Source organism: Leptodactylus fuscus, chromosome 9, assembly GCF_031893055.1.
Source record: "Leptodactylus fuscus isolate aLepFus1 chromosome 9, aLepFus1.hap2, whole genome shotgun sequence".
Taxonomy (NCBI): Eukaryota; Metazoa; Chordata; class Amphibia; order Anura; family Leptodactylidae; genus Leptodactylus; species Leptodactylus fuscus.
The window spans coordinates 21288519-21304442 of record NC_134273.1 but is presented as its reverse complement, the minus strand read 5'-3'; the positions used below and the strand labels follow the sequence as shown (position 1 = coordinate 21304442).

The 15924-nt window shown below is 45.5% G+C and overlaps 1 protein-coding gene across 2 annotated transcripts in view; it reads left to right on the top strand.

Moving 5' to 3' along the window:
• TNR (tenascin R) overlaps positions 1 to 15924 on the top strand; it is a 333354-nt gene that overhangs the window by 233371 nt on the left and 84059 nt on the right. For both annotated transcript variants that reach the window (XM_075287087.1, XM_075287088.1), the window contains exons 4-7: positions 1065 to 1340; positions 5649 to 5764; positions 14557 to 14707; positions 15412 to 15681. In XM_075287087.1, coding sequence (XP_075143188.1) covers positions 1065 to 1340; positions 5649 to 5764; positions 14557 to 14707; positions 15412 to 15681 — 813 coding nt within the window. The remainder of the gene's footprint in view (positions 1 to 1064; positions 1341 to 5648; positions 5765 to 14556; positions 14708 to 15411; positions 15682 to 15924) is intronic.

Sequence of the window (15924 nt, the reverse complement as noted above, 5' to 3'; positions counted from 1 at the left end):
GATTTGGTTGTAACCCTGTATTATTTGTTTGTTACATTCTCATGCTTGAAGGAGATTGGTAGAACCATCAGGCTACATTAGATTCACATCTGTATTGGGGTTTCTGTTCTTCGGATCCACTTGAGAACCCAAAAAATGGAAACCCAATCCACTATAAAGTAGTTACCTGCGGAAACCCATGGACCCCATAGACTATAATGACTATAAAGACCCCTAGACTATAATGGGGTCCGCCAGGTTTCCGCCCATTTTCCACCCAAAAAATGTGGAGAAAAAAGTCCTTTAAATGGAATGGTGGACAGAATCCCCCAAATGGTCTCTCAACCTAGTTGTGATCGTAGCCTTAGTCCCCTTTGTTGAACAGGAGTAAAGATAAGCTAACACTGATCTTGAGCACCATGATAGTTGAGAATATGACTCCATGATGCATATGACTTAAGGTGAATGACTATAGTAGAGGATAAGGAGCAGGGGGCGCAGACCACTCTTAGTGCACCCACTATTCTAATGCATCTCGCTATGTATATCATCAGTATCTCCATTATCATTGTGTTGTGTTCACATATTATCTTACATTGTACAATGTAGAAATAAAAAAACCTCCAACCTAGAAACTTCCTCCAAGCTACTCTTAAAATGAGAAGATATCAATATCTTTGTCAGTATGCAAATTAGCTCTTTGGAGCAATTGAAAAACCTTCATTGCTCCAAAGAGCTCAATCGAATATTGACAAAAACAGCTTGGCTTGGCTTTGGAGTCAGTGATCCAGGTGGGTGACCCCAACCTGTCGATCTGCGGGGCTGGGTTGATATGCTGGGTCTTAGACACGGGCTTCCTTTAATGGTTCTGTTGTGTTTTTATGTCCCTCCATCCAACATACAGTATGTTTCAATATATTTGTGGCAAAATTGTTGCAAATCAAATGTTTTTTATACCAAAGAGACCAAAAATTGAAAATGGCAAACAAATGTTTATTAAATTATTAAATGAAATTATTATCGTCATATAATTGCATTATATTATAACAAGACGTTGTTAATTGTACATATTTTTTTCCTCCCAGTGGCGCCCCCAGTGGATTTCAGTGTAACAGCGGTAGGAGATAACTGGATAGACTTGTTATGGGAAGGAAATTCCGCAGTGACAGAGTATGTCATCTCATACCAGCCAGCATTGCCAGGAGAGTGGGGACCTCAACAGAAGCTACAACAGAGAGTGCCAGGAGATTGGAGTGCTGTGACCATAAGGGAACTGGAGCCAGGAACAACCTATAATATCAGCGTGTGCTCAGTCATAAGTGACATCACCAGCGAGCCGGCCAGTATCACCATGTCTACTCGTGAGTATCAGCCTGGACATATATTGCATATCAATCATTTGTTATAGTCAAAATTATTAGGGGGCTGGATGTATCTTGACAGCCGAGATTTCACAGTCTGATATTTTATTCATATTTTGAAGAACAACTGGTAAAATGATGGTAAAATGAACAGAGCCGGGAAGGGTTGGCAGATCAATTGAAAAAGGAATGGCAGAAAATTATGTCATACTCATCTGCACCAATCCTCACAAGTCATACTCATCTCCATCGATCTTCACAAGTAGGGTTGAGCCGATCTTGACTTTTCAGGATCGATTTTAAAATCTGATTTCCGATCATTTTTCATTTGAACCCGATCTCGATCCCAATTCCGATCCCAATGCAAGTCAATGGGATTTTTTTATTAATCGGAGATCGGATTTTGAAAGCAATCCTATTCACTATACATGTGAACGCTTTAATTGTTAGAATCCACGCTGTGTAGTGAATCATTAAGTAGCCAGAGAATTTTTTTCAATCCTCTGGCTACTTAGTCCCCCCTGGTGTCCACTTACCTGCAGAGATGGCTGCTCCGGTGTTCTTCTTTGCCTCGCTGCCGCTCCACGCTGCTCTTCTCGCCTCGCTGCCTCCTGCCTCCCAGGTTAGGAGAGTGTGGGCGCGTTAGGAGAGTGTGGGCGGGTACTGGGAGGGGAGACGTCACATCACTCTCCTAAGCCACAAGCCCCGCCTTTCTAGCTGTTTAAACACACTACGTGGGAGGCGGGGCAGAGAGGCGAGAAGAGCAGCGTGGAGCGGCAGCGAGGCGAAGAAGAACACCGGGACCAGAGCAGCCATCTCTGGAGGAAAGTAGCTACTAGAGATGTTAGTTTAGTCTCCCATTAGAATGAATGGAGGCAGTCGGCGCACAGGGGGTTAAGGCTGTGTGCCGGCTTCTTCATTCATTCCTATGCAACCGTAGCGGAGCCTTCACACTGAATATACACTATATACTCAATGTGAAGGCTAAGCAAAGCATTGTGGGAAATAGTACCGATCTCGATCCCACCTAAAAAGATCATGTTCGGAATTCCGATCGTGATCGTGAAATTTTCTCGATCGCCGATCGGAATCCGATCTTTTCCGAACACGATCGCTCAACCCTATTCACAAGTCATATTCATCTCCACCGATCTTCACAAGTCATACTCACCTCCACCACTCTTCACAAGTCATACTCACCTCCTCCAATCCTCACAAGACATACTCACCTCCCCTGATCCTCAAATTTCTTATTCACCTCCACCGAACCTCACATGTCATACTCACCTCCACTGATCTTCACATGTCATACTCACATCCACCAATTCTCACAAGTCATACTCGTGTCCACTTCTTCTGTTCTAATGCTTCCAAAGATCCCAGGGAGTCACTTTTTTCTGGTCCCTCTCAACACCCCTCAACAATAATTGTGATTGGCTTAGCCGGCAATTTACTATATGCGGGATGATGAAGCAAAATTACTAGGGACCCAGAGAATGGTAACGGTGGGGGATTGGTGGAAGTTCCTATGATTTCTTTTGTTTTTCATACCAGTCTGAGCTCTAAAAAAAAAAAAAAAATTAAAAATAATCGGCTGGACAACCTCTTTAAAAAACATAGTCTATTGACACGTCTTATATTTTCACAAACCATTCATGCAGGTTCATAGGATTGCATTAATTTTAGTGCCCTAATATTGGACCATTTTTCTTATGTTTTTTGTGCCAATTGGGTTTTTCTGCAAAAAAATTGCAACTTTTGTTTTGTTTGGAGTCTTACATTAAATGGGTTGCTGGGAAGTTAAAGTTCCCTGCCTTCCCCTAGTGTTTTTTTTCATGTTGGACCCAAGAGGTTGCAGCCCGGTTCTGACCCCAGGTCATGTAATCTGGACCAGCCCCAGGTCACTCAGCCCCCTCCCACTCCCATAATTCCATAGACAATTACCTCTGCTAGCTGGTTCACTACAGCAAAAAGCTAATCCCTATAGCAGAGGTGTGAAATTAGAAGAGGACAGAGGGGAAGGATTGAACTGGGGTTGGAATAAGGCCAGAAGAAGGTAGGTAAGTTTAACTCCCTGGACAACCCCTTTAAGTGAGTTCAATCATTTTGTAATACTCTGTAATACTAATCTAAACCTATACTCTCTAAACCCAACTTTATACATGATACATAAAATGAGAACACTGATGTCATCAGACTACAAATAGCCTATGATTGTATGAGAATCTTAATGATTGTTGTGTTTTGTACTGTCATGACTAGAGATGAGCGAACAGTGTTCTATCGAACACATGTTCGATCGGATATCAGGGTGTTCGCTATGTTCGAATCGAATCGAACACCGCGTGGTAAAGTGCGCCAAAATTCGATTCCCCTCCCACCTTCCCTGGCGCCTTTTTTGCACCAATAACAGTGCAGGGGAGGTGGGACAGGAACTACGACACCGGGGGCATTGAAAAAAATTGGAAAAAGTCATTGGCTGCCGAAATCAGGTGACCTCCATTTTAGACGAATAGTGGATTTCAAATCCGGGTCATATGAGAATGTGAACTTTGTGACTATGAGACAGGGAAAGCTGTACAGGCAGGGATAGCTAGGGATAACCTTTATTTAGGGGGGAATGTTATTAAAAATAACTTTTTGGGGCTCTATCGGGTGTGTAATTGTGATTTTTGTGAGATAAACTTTTTCCCATAGGGATGCATTGGCCAGCGCTGATTGGCCAGAGTACGGAACTCGACCAATCAGCGCTGGCTCTGCTGGAGGAGGCGGAGTCTAAGATCGCTCCACACCAGTCTCCATTCAGGTCCGACCTTAGACTCCGCCTCCTCCAGCAGAGCCAGCGCTGATTGGCCGAATTCCGTACTCTGGCCAATCAGCGCTGGCCAATGCATTCTATTAGCTTGATGAAGCAGAGTGTGCACAAGGGTTCAAGCGCACCCTCGGCTCTGATGTAGCAGAGCCGAGGCTGCACAAGGGTTCAAGCGCACCCTCGGCTCTGATGTAGCAGAGCCGAGGGTGCACTTGAACCCTTGTGCAGCCTCGGCTCTGCTACATCAGAGCCGAGGGTGCGCTTGAACCCTTGTGCACCCTCGGCTCTGCTACATCAGAGCCGAGGGTGCGCTTGAACCCTTGTGCACCCTCGGCTCTGCTACATCAGAGCCGAGGGTGCGCTTGAACCCTTGTGCACACTCTGCTTCATCAAGCTAATAGAATGCATTGGCCAGCGCTGATTGGCCAATGCATTCTATTAGCCCGATGAAGTAGAGCTGAATGTGTGTGCTAAGCACACACATTCAGCACTGCTTCATCACGCCAATACAATGCATTAGCCAGTGCTGATTGGCCAGAGTACGGAATTCGGCCAATCAGCGCTGGCTCTGCTGGAGGAGGCGGAGTCTAAGGTCGGACCTGAATGGAGACTGGTGTGGAGCGATCTTAGACTCCGCCTCCTCCAGCAGAGCCAGCGCTGATTGGTCGAGTTCCGTACTCTGGCCAATCAGCGCTGGCCAATGCATTCTATTAGCCCGATGAAGTAGAGCTGAATGTGTGTGCTTAGCACACACATTCAGCTCTACTTCATCGGGCTAATAGAATGCATTGGCCAATCAGCGCTGGCCAATGCATTCTATTAGCGTGAACTGAGTTTGCACAGGGGTTCTAGTGCACCCTCGGCTCTGCTACATCAGATTGCTACATCTGATGTAGCAGTGCCGAGTGTGCATCAGATGTGTAGTTGAGCAAAACTGACTCAGCACTGCTAAGTCTCTGCATTCGCATAGGAATGCATTGGCCAGCCTTCGGCCAATCAGCGCTGGCTCTGCCGGAGGAGGCGGAGTCTAAGGTCGGACCTGAATGGAGACTGGTGTGGAGCGATCTTAGACTCCGCCTCCTCCAGCAGAGCCAGCGCTGATTGGTCGAGTTCCGTACTCTGGCCAATCAGCACTGGCCAATGCATTTCTATGGGGAAAAGTTAGCTTGCGAAAATCGCAAACTGACAGGGATTTCCATGAAATAAAGTGACTTTTATGCCCCCAGACATGCTTCCCCTGCTGTCCCAGTGTCATTCCAGGGTGTTGGTATCATTTCCTGGGGTGTCATAGTGGACTTGGTGACCCTCCAGACACGAATTTGGGTTTCCCCCTTAACGAGTATATGTTCCCCATAGACTATAATGGGGTTCGAAACCCATTCGAACACTCGAACAGTGAGCGGCTGTTCGAATCGAATTTCGAACCTCGAACATTTTAGTGTTCGCTCATCTCTAGTCATGACCCTATTACTGTACAATGTTACATTTCTTTCCAGATATTTCGCCACCTAGAGGACTGCAATTTAAAAATGTGACTCAGACCTCTGTGGAGGTGCAATGGGAACCACCTCAATTTCCTATAGACGGCTGGGAAATTAGTTTCACCCCTAAGGTGCGTTAAAACTTAAGCAAAATATATTCTGTGTGCCTATGTCTGTTGGTTGAACCATAGGTCCAACTATAGGTTGGACGTGATGGACTTGATGTCTTTATCCAACCTCATCTACTATGTAACCATATGTAAAGTACGTATATTAACCATTGTTCAAGAGACACATGGGAGGGATTTATTGTCCTATCTATATTGTTTTCTGGCACAGATGGGCGATGACGTGGGGCATATTTAGAACAAGGCCCTTTTATGCACCACTCTCCCTGTTATATGTGAATTTAGGTGGAGAATTGCTGGAACGCCTTGGTCCATCCTAATGCAGGTGTGAGTTATACTGACTGGTATACATTTCCATTCTGGCGCTCTGGCTTCCTTTCAGGAAACCCTTGTGCCATTCACAGCCTTTATCACATTAATATTGACCAGCACATGATACACCATTTTTTATGACACTGACAAGTCGAAGGGGTTTCCTGCAATGGACATTTAGCACCTGCTATATTCACACATGTGATAAATGTCCGTGGGTTTCAAGCTACAGACACAAATTTTGGTGCGCTGCCATTTATTTGCCAAAAGGTGCAAGTTTTCACACTGAGATTGGCACACTACTTAAATAATTGGGCAAATCAGGGGTAGATGTATGCAGGAAGGGGCGTAACTACCACGGTAGCAGCTGCCACAGGGCCTGACACCTTAGAGGGCCCGGGCCCCCTCACTAGTTAATACACCAAAAAAAAGAAACAAAAAATAAATGTTACTTTTTGAGGCCCGAGGCCACCTAAGGTGTCGGGTTCCAGGCAGGGGAGAGCCTCAGCGTGCGTCCTGACAATGGGGGAGGGGCGGAGACATCCTGCAGGAAGAAGATAGTGCGGGAGGATTCAATTTATGCAGTGAGCAGTGCAGCGCTGAAGTCTTCTGAAGAGTGAGTGCAGACTGGCCAGTTTAACCCATGTGTGCAAATTTACACCAGCTCTTTGTGAATTTGAGATTCTGCCACAGAGACAGCAGGAGAAGTGTCCTAACTTATTATAAGGCAGGAGCGTCTTAAGCGGAGAGTAGGCCAAGACTATGGGGGCATTCACGGTATCGTCGGTGTCCGACAGCTAGTGTCCAATGCTAATGTCTGCGCGGACATTAGCATCGGGCACTACCTGTGTCCGTTACATTTTGCATTGATTTAATGGGACATTGGGTGCATTCTTTTACAGTAGGGTTTTGCTGTCCGCTTGAAAAATCGGACACTTAAAGAGGACCTTTCATCAGATCGGGCACATGCAGTTCTATATACTGCTGGAAAGCTGACAGTGTGCTGAATTCAGCACACTATCGGCTTTCCCAATCTGTGCCCGGTGTAAAGCGCTATCGGTCCCGGGACCGTAGCTCTTTACAGTCAGAAGGGCGTTTCTGACACTTAGCCAGGGACGCCCTTCTGCCCAGCAGCGCCTATCGCGCTGTACTGTGGAGCGGGGAGGAACTCCCCCCTCCCGCTCCTGATAATTCTCGTCTATGGACGAGCACTGTGAGCAGAGGGAGGGGGCTTTCCAGCAGTATATAAAACTGCATGTGCCCGATCTGATGAAAGGTCCTCTTTAAGGACAGACACAGAATGTGAAAGAATGCACCTGATGTCCCATTAAATCAATGCAAAATGTAACGGACACAGCTTTTTCCGATGCTAATGTCTGCGCAAGATTTTGCACGGGCATTAGCTGTTGGACACTGACGGCAGTGTGAACGCCCCCTAACATAAGAGATGTCAATCTTGGTAGATCTCCACCATTGATTGGCATGGCAGGGCACATGGCCAAGCTCCATTCAAACTCTTAAGACCCCCATTCTACTAATCAATGGGGACCTCAGTAATCAATTACTCTTCTGTCTATAGGTAATAGATGTCCATTGTCAGATCACCATTTTAAGTACTCTATGGTCCTTTGTACACCGTCTCGAGGGTACCAGGAAAAGGTAGAGCAAGGGAAGTCTCCAACCATCCGCCAGCCTTGACCTCCCGTTGTCTGATCTCTAATGCCTCCGTCTGTTTTGATGTCAGCTGAAATCCTTTTTGAACCATTTCCCAGCTGAGTCACCCCATACAATCCGGATTACATACATTGCGTGACTCATTTTGTTTTTAGCAAAAGATTTAGTCGTGTTTTTCCTCTCCATATTTCATTACACTAAATAAAACTGGTGCTAATGGTCTGTCAATTCCCGGCATTTTCACGCTGATAAATTTGTTCTTTAATACGACCCCAGATGTCTCTTGGCCGCAGGAATATGAAAGCTGTTAAACTGGGCTCAGGCCAAATATTACTGCATGGGTTTTTTTTCCACCTGCCTGCGAGCTGTTTTGTTCTTTCTCTTGACAACAACAGAGTAGCGCGTCCTTGTATTCTTCCACGTGACAAGGCTTCAAAAGATCTCCAGGAGTCATGATATGTGTGATTGAGCTTATGTCACTTACCTTTCATGAGGAAGAAAAAAAAAGATCCTTTTAGAAGTGGTTCTCGATGGCGTTTGATGGGGTGAGAGGAGTGTGTGGGCGAGAGATCAACTCTCATCCAGACAAGAAAACCCCGGACAAGGATTGAATACGTCGAGGCTTTGTTTGCTACCGTGAAAGAATTGTCACGTTCTAGTGAATGATTTGATGTCACAGGATGCTCATAAGCTGCATGCTTCACTGACCGGCTGAATGGAGGAGCCATCAACAATAATGGAAAATATAAGGGAAGGATGCTAGATAAGGAGCATCACTTGCCATCTTCGCGGGTTCTAAGTAAAAGTGATACATTTGCGGGATATTAAGCTCTCAATTATGTCTGGGTATTGTAGACTAGGCATAAGCTGGTATGCATTGGCGCCGCCAAAGCGTCGAGGAGCAGACGCATACCTCAAAGTTTTGGGGCACCAATGCAACATATTTTAGGACATGATTCTGTGCCCAAATCGAAGTATAATCTATATCTTATGCACAAAATAGGGGGCAAGGATGTAGTTAGGAAATAAGCCCCTATGACCCCACATAGTATAACTCCCCCTTTCCTCATCCTCATACAGTATTGAGCCCCCTTTACTGACTCCCACATGGGATACTGCCACTTTAACCGACCGTCCACATGATATATTGCTTTCTTCACTGACCTCCAACATAGTATACTGCCCCTTTATTGGCCCCCACATGTTATAATGCCCCCTTTACTGAACACCTAATGGCATAATGACCCCCACACAGTATATTTCCTCTTTATTGGACCCTACACAGTATATTGCCTCATTTATTGTCACCTATACAGTAATTGCCCCCTTTCCTGTCCTTTCCCTTTACAGGCCCCCACAAGGTCATTGTCATTTTTACTGGCCCTCTCAGAGACTTTTGGCCACTACCTACTATACTACTCAACCATTTAGTGGCCAATATTCACTTATCCATTCCTGCTCCTGCCCAGGGACTTCCTTGCTTCATCTCTAGCCTCCTGGTGGATTTTCCAGACACCAAGACATAATGGGCAGCAACCCCTGGAGGCTGAAGGTGAAGCAAAGGAGGGCAGGAGCAGGGATGGATAAGTTAATATAGGCTGTTACCAGCTCTACTGACCTCTGCTCTTCCTGTGCCTTTTCCTGTAGGCTCCATATCTCACTATGCACTACAGCTTCCAACATGAGACTACCATCATTTTATAACAATCATCTTGGCTATCTCATACATAAATTTGACTTGCAACTATTTAGCATGTGATTAGTTATGTAGGTTCTTGTCATGTGACTGCATTGTTACTGTTTTGCTCCTAAAAATCTAAAATTAACTTTTAGTATTTTTTAAATCCACCCTTGGCTTCCAATACTGCCCGAATCCTTCTGGGCATGTTCTCGATAAGAATCTGATCCCAGGTCTCTTTCACACATTCCAAATGTCGTTGCATACCGGTCGTTTCACTTGGGTATGAATACAGCTTTTTCTTCAACTCTACCCTCGAGTGTTCGATTGGATTGAGGTCTGGAGACTAATCCAGCATCTTTACTTCATTAATATTGAGCCATTTCTTCGCTAATCTCAACGTATGCTTTGGGTCATTGTCCTGTTGGAACACTATATCGTATTTTCATACCCATAGTACTCAAGTGTATCAAGTACCTCGTCTTGTAGGATACTCAGATATAATTCAGCTTTGAGACCACCATTGAACCTGGTCAAGTATCCAAAGCCTTTGGCCGTGAAACAACCTCATATCATCAGGCTTCCTCCACCAAACTTGACAGTTCCTTCAATTTCTCCATCCGTTAGCCCCCTTTTCCCTTGTTAGTACCATTTGCACCCATCAGAGTTCGGTCTATTGACTTTTGTCTCATCGCTCCGAATCACCCATTTCCAATATCCTACTGTCCACTTTTCATGGATTTGAAACTCAAGGCAATGCTTCTTTTAATGGCATTAAATTCAAAGCTTCTTCACCTTTTTTGGGACACCATTCCAGATTTGTGTAATGCAGGGGTGCTCACACTTTTTGCATGTGAGCTACTTTATAACATGACCAAGTCCAAAGATCTACTACTCACTTCTTGTGGGCGGGGCCTGGGGCGGGGCCTGTGGGCACAACATGGAAGCAAGGCGGCTGCCGAGGGATCCCCAGTGTCTGCTTGTTCACAGCGCAGGCTGAGAGTCATCTGGAGATGACTCTCAGCCTGCGCTGTGAACAAGCATTCCAGACACTTGCAGACCGGGCAGCAGCAGCTCCGAGGGATCACGCGCTCCCCGCTCTTAGGGATGGAGGGAGCAGCCGGGGTACTGCTTGTTCACAGCGCAGGCTGAGAGTCATCTCCGGACACTGGCAGGCCGGGGCCGCCGCAGCCCTGACTGTGAACGAGTGCAAGGGCCTTGCACTCGTTCGCAGTCAGGGCTGCGGCGGCCCCGCCTGCCAGTGTCCAGAGATGACTTTCAGCCTGCATTGTGAACAAGCAGACACCGGGGATCCCTGGCTGCATCCCACGATCGACCCATACGTCCTTTGCAATCGACCGGCAGATCGCTATCGACGTATTGGGCACCCCTGGTGTAATGCTTGCATGGGCATCTGTCATCTCACTATTACAAAGCATAGGAGCCACGTCCACTGCCGTGTTTGTTGCACCAGAACTGATAGACCTATAGCAACTTGTTGACGATGATATTTTGCCTGGACCTCTTGGCATTTGCTAGATGGACAGACTTCATTCTGTATTTTTCCAATAATCATGGCACTCACATGATGCAGTTTGGCAATTTTCTTGGTCGAGAGACCACTATCGATGAGTAGGCGTAAGTTTCAGTGTAGTCGCATGACCAGTTGAAGAACGCCTCCTCTGGTAGCGCAGGAGGTAAGAAGATTGGCGTTGAAAATACCAGTCTTAATAAATCTTCCCCATGGTGTACGCCACCCTAAAAATTTTTCCTTTTCAAGTTGAATTCCCACCTTACAATAACCTTGTATAGCGCTTTAGACCGACCTCTAGTCCACATTGCACTCAAGTAACAGCATGGGTCTACCAAAATATCTTCCGTTTTTCCCTCTTGCCAAAATATGGGCTCAACACTCTATTGAATCTCAGTTGTTTGCTTCTATATAAACTGTTTATGACGGGGTAATAGTAGTTTGCTAAACAAGTGACAGTTCGGCGCTCTTCATGATAAGCAGTAAAACTAAGCAATTACAGGTAAGTTTTATCCTGTCAGCATCCGGCGCACAGCATAGGAATTGATGTTGCTATGGAAACCCTTCAAAGTAATGCGTTTACTAAGCCGGCGTATTGTATGAGGTCCAGCTGGTCTAGTCGTAGAGAACGGTGGAAAAAAATCATTTGGCTTTAAAATAGCTTAGAAAATAAATATTAACCCCAAGGAGGAGATATATATCCCATTATAGATAGTTATCCTTATCCATAGAGGATAAGTGTCCAATTGTTGGGGGGCGAATCCTGGGTCCACTTAGTGATTAGGATGGGGGTATGAAACTCCCGCTAAAGCCTCCTTGTGAATGGATCTGCCATGGGCTCCATTCACTTCTATGGGGATGCAAGAGACTACTATAAGAGATGAGCGAGTAGTATTTGATGGAATACTACGGTATTCGAAATACTCGTACTTGATCGAGTACCACTCACTATTCGAATGGAAAAGTTCGATGCAGAACCAGCATTGATTGGCAGAATGCTGTACAGTCGGCCAATCAACGCTGGTTCTTCTCCTACCTTTAGAAGTCTTCTCCGTGCAGCTTCCCCGCGGCGTCTTCCGGCTCTGAATTCAGTCTGCCAGGCATCGGGCCTGGGCAGAGCCGACTGCGCATGCCTGCTTGTAGTGCGGGCATGCGCAGTTGGCTCTGCCCAGGCTCGATGCCTGGCAGAGTGAATTCAGAGCCGGAAGATGCCGCAGGGACGCTGCACGGAGAAGACTGCTCGGAGGATCCAGCCCGACCCTCACTCGTGGACTTGGTAAGTATAATTTGATCTAACGTTGCCTACCCCTGAAACGAGCATTTTCCCCCCATAGAGTATAATAGGGTTCGATATTCGATTCGAGTAGTCGAATATTGAGGGGCTACTCGAAACGAATATTGAACCTCGAACATTTTACTGTTCGCTCATCTCTATTTACTATCCCAACAGCCCTATAGACATGATGGAGCGCTGGTTACTTTTGTCTCCCCATCCTCCTAATCAATGGGGTACCCAGTAATCGGACACTTATTTACTGTCCTGTGTATAGGAGATAAATGGCCATGGTGGGACAACCCCTTTAATCCTACTTACATAAGACACATGGGTAGATGGAACAGACAGCAAATAGATGATACCTCCATGGACTTGGTATCCCATTAATGAGCCCAAGTCTCAAAGAAGACATGAATAGGACCGTTCTGATGTTTTGCCCCCTACATGGACCTGTGATAATACAAACAATCTAAAACTGAGCCAGACTTACCAAAATCCTGGGCATCTTTAGGTATTTTTTTGGACACTGTGTCACATCTTAAACCACCCCACTTTCCGATAAGCCCCACCCATATTGGAAAAGGAGCAGATACTATCAGAAGGTGTCTAAAACACTAAATAAAAGGTGCAAAGCATGCATACTAGTTTTTGAAGCAAATTGTGCCAGGATTCTGGTGCTTTTTCAATAGTGAATATACCCCATTGTGCATATTAGAGAATCAGAATGGAGGCAGTGCTCCAGAGTGGAGCACATAACTTCAAAATAGTTAGATAAGATAGATTAGACAGTAAGATATTCATAGCATTACATTGCTTACATTGCATTACATTATATACATGCATACATACATTATATATTAAACAATATACATGCATTTACACTAAACTTTACACTACAATTTTCCTGGCTGGGTACATTATCTTATATACATTATACATTGAATCAATACATTACATTTATAACATTAGCGTTTTAATGCTGTTTATAGTTGTATTTCCTTGAACTAAGGATACAATGCAAAGAAGTGGAATGAAGCTAAGTATGTGCGCCGAGTGATGATGGCTAGGAAGGTAAACCTGGGGACACTTGGGGAGAAATTAGGTTCTTAAAGGGGCATTCCATCTTAAAAAGTTATTCATTTTCCATAAAACAGGGAATAACTTGTAGATTGGAAGGGTCTAACTGCACAAACCCCCACCAATCAGGAGAACAGAGGCAATGTTTCCCCCCATTTTTAATGTAGCGACGTTGCACACATTGCTCCATTCTTACATAGGATTGTACAGCACTCAATTAACTTTAATGCTCTCATTTAGAAAGCGGGACAAATCTCCTTGTGTTCTCCTGGCTGGTGGGGATATAAGTTTTTGGACCACCAATGATCTACAAGCTCTAAGTTTGTTAAATGAGAATACCCCTTTAAGCTAATAAATTGGACGAACAACTAGGGCGTCTTCACATGTAGCAGATTGTGTTGCTGAAATCTTTGCGATTGCAAATCAGTTCTATTCAGCTGAATGGATTTTCTTTAATGGTGAGCACCTGGATTTTTGCTAATTCCATTCAGATGAATGGAACTGATTTGCAGTCGTAAAGATTTCTGCAACAAGACGGCTCCATCAAAGCTTTGGTGGCCTCATTTCATGGCCACAATGGATTGCGCATACATCACGGGATTCAGTCAATTCCTGTTACTGCGACTGACATGTGACTGTGGTTGTCACATGTCCCATCCATCCATCCATCCCTTGTGTGTCAATTATGTTCAGTGTTATGCAATATCTGTGACCATCGACCTCCTAAACAGTAGGTAGACATCTTCTTACCCAGCAATGATGAGTTTTTTAAGCCTCAAAAACCATTGTACTTATTCTGAAGATCCGTTTTAATGGTGAAATATTCCATGTTATACCACAACGAGGCAGGGGTGAACCATGGGTTTCTGCCGCCTGAGGCAGAGGGGGCGGGGCCGAGTGGAGGGGGTGGGGCCGAGCGGAGCGAGCATCTTTAGCAGCCAGGGAGAGGACCTGCTCTCTGCCTGAGCGTGAGGGGTGGCCGCTGGGGCAGCGCTGCTACAGCGGCTTCCCCAATCCACCGCTCAGTGACGGTGACCCTAAGCCAGTCCAGGACAGCTTGTCCTGGACTGGCTTAGGTCAGCAAAAATGCCGCCCTCCCCGGGGCCCTGGCATAGCGCCGCCTGAAGCAGTCGCTTCAGGTCGCCTCATGGGAGGTGCGGCGAGGTCAGACAGATGCTCCTCATCATATGTTACAGTTCCCTATGACTCTGTATCTTACGTTCATCACATGATTTTGTCGTTGACAGAACAACGAGGGTGGGCTAACCGTTCAGCTCCCCAGCAGTGTCACCTCTTATAACCAGACGGGGTTGAAGCCTGGGGAGGAATATACCATTAGTATCATTTCCCTGAAGGAGCAGGCAAGGAGCCCCCCAACATCGGGCAGTGTTTCCACCGGTAAGTAAAATGACGCAACAAATAGGTAGGGTGGACAGAAGGCTGAAATAATTGTAACCACAGAGAGGACTAGGCCTATACGTTACCAGCGCGATGACAATCCTCGCTCAGCAGCTTTAATTCATTGCAAAAAATAACAGATAGTAGCAAGAAGATTAATACAGCGAAAGCAAATAGCGAAAGATGTGGGAAAGATTTATGGTGCATTAGGTACATTGGTCAGCACAGGAAGTCAGCAATACCGTAGAAGTATATTGGCTTACGTCTCAAATAATGAATCTTAGCTCACACATACGGTAATGCTTGAAGGTCTGATCAAGGACAGCGATATGGTCATACTGAGGCAAGCAAATACTCCTGAAAATACTGTTTAAAGAGGACCTGTCACCAAGTCTGAGAAGCCCAATGACATACACCAGCTGTCACTCTGAGCATTGTGGTTTTTTGTTTATTGAAATCCATCCAGCCGTTCCAAAGATATTAGGATATATTGGCCAAGTGGGTGGTAACGCACATAGACCCCACCCCAAAGCGACCACAATGGTAACACCCATTTGGATAATATACTCTAATTTCCAAAAACATTAACAGGGCTTATACCTTTGGAATAGCTGAACAGATCTGGATAAAGAAAACACCAAAATCAGATAAGGTATATCATTGGGCATTGGGCCCCTTATAACAGCAGTTTCTCTTCTCCATAGCCATTGATGGTCCATCTAACATCCTGGTTCGAGATGTTTCTGACACGGTAGCTTTCGTGGAATGGACTCCGGCTAGAGCAAGACTGGACTTCATCCAGCTTCAGTATGGACCAATCAATGGAGAAGGAGAGAAGACCACCTTCCGTCTGCAGCCTCCTTTGAGCCAGTACTCCATGCAGGTTCTGCGGCCTGGGTCTCAGTATGAAGTGTCAGTATCGGGCATCCGAGGAGATATTCGCAGTGATCCTGTCAATACCACCTTCACAACAGGTAAGCTTGGGTTATCCGTAGACATTTATTGGTCATGGCAAGAGGTGAATGATTTTGGTAGCAACAGGTGACTGTCTCCAAGCCTATGTGATCCATTAGATATCTGCTGTAGCCTATACAAAAAACCTTCAGATTTTCATAGCAGTGGTGACGGTAACATTTCCTAAAACTACTGTGGATTTTATGGTATGGTAATGCAGTAACGTTGTACCACACCACTATCACCAATTGTGAACTTGACTA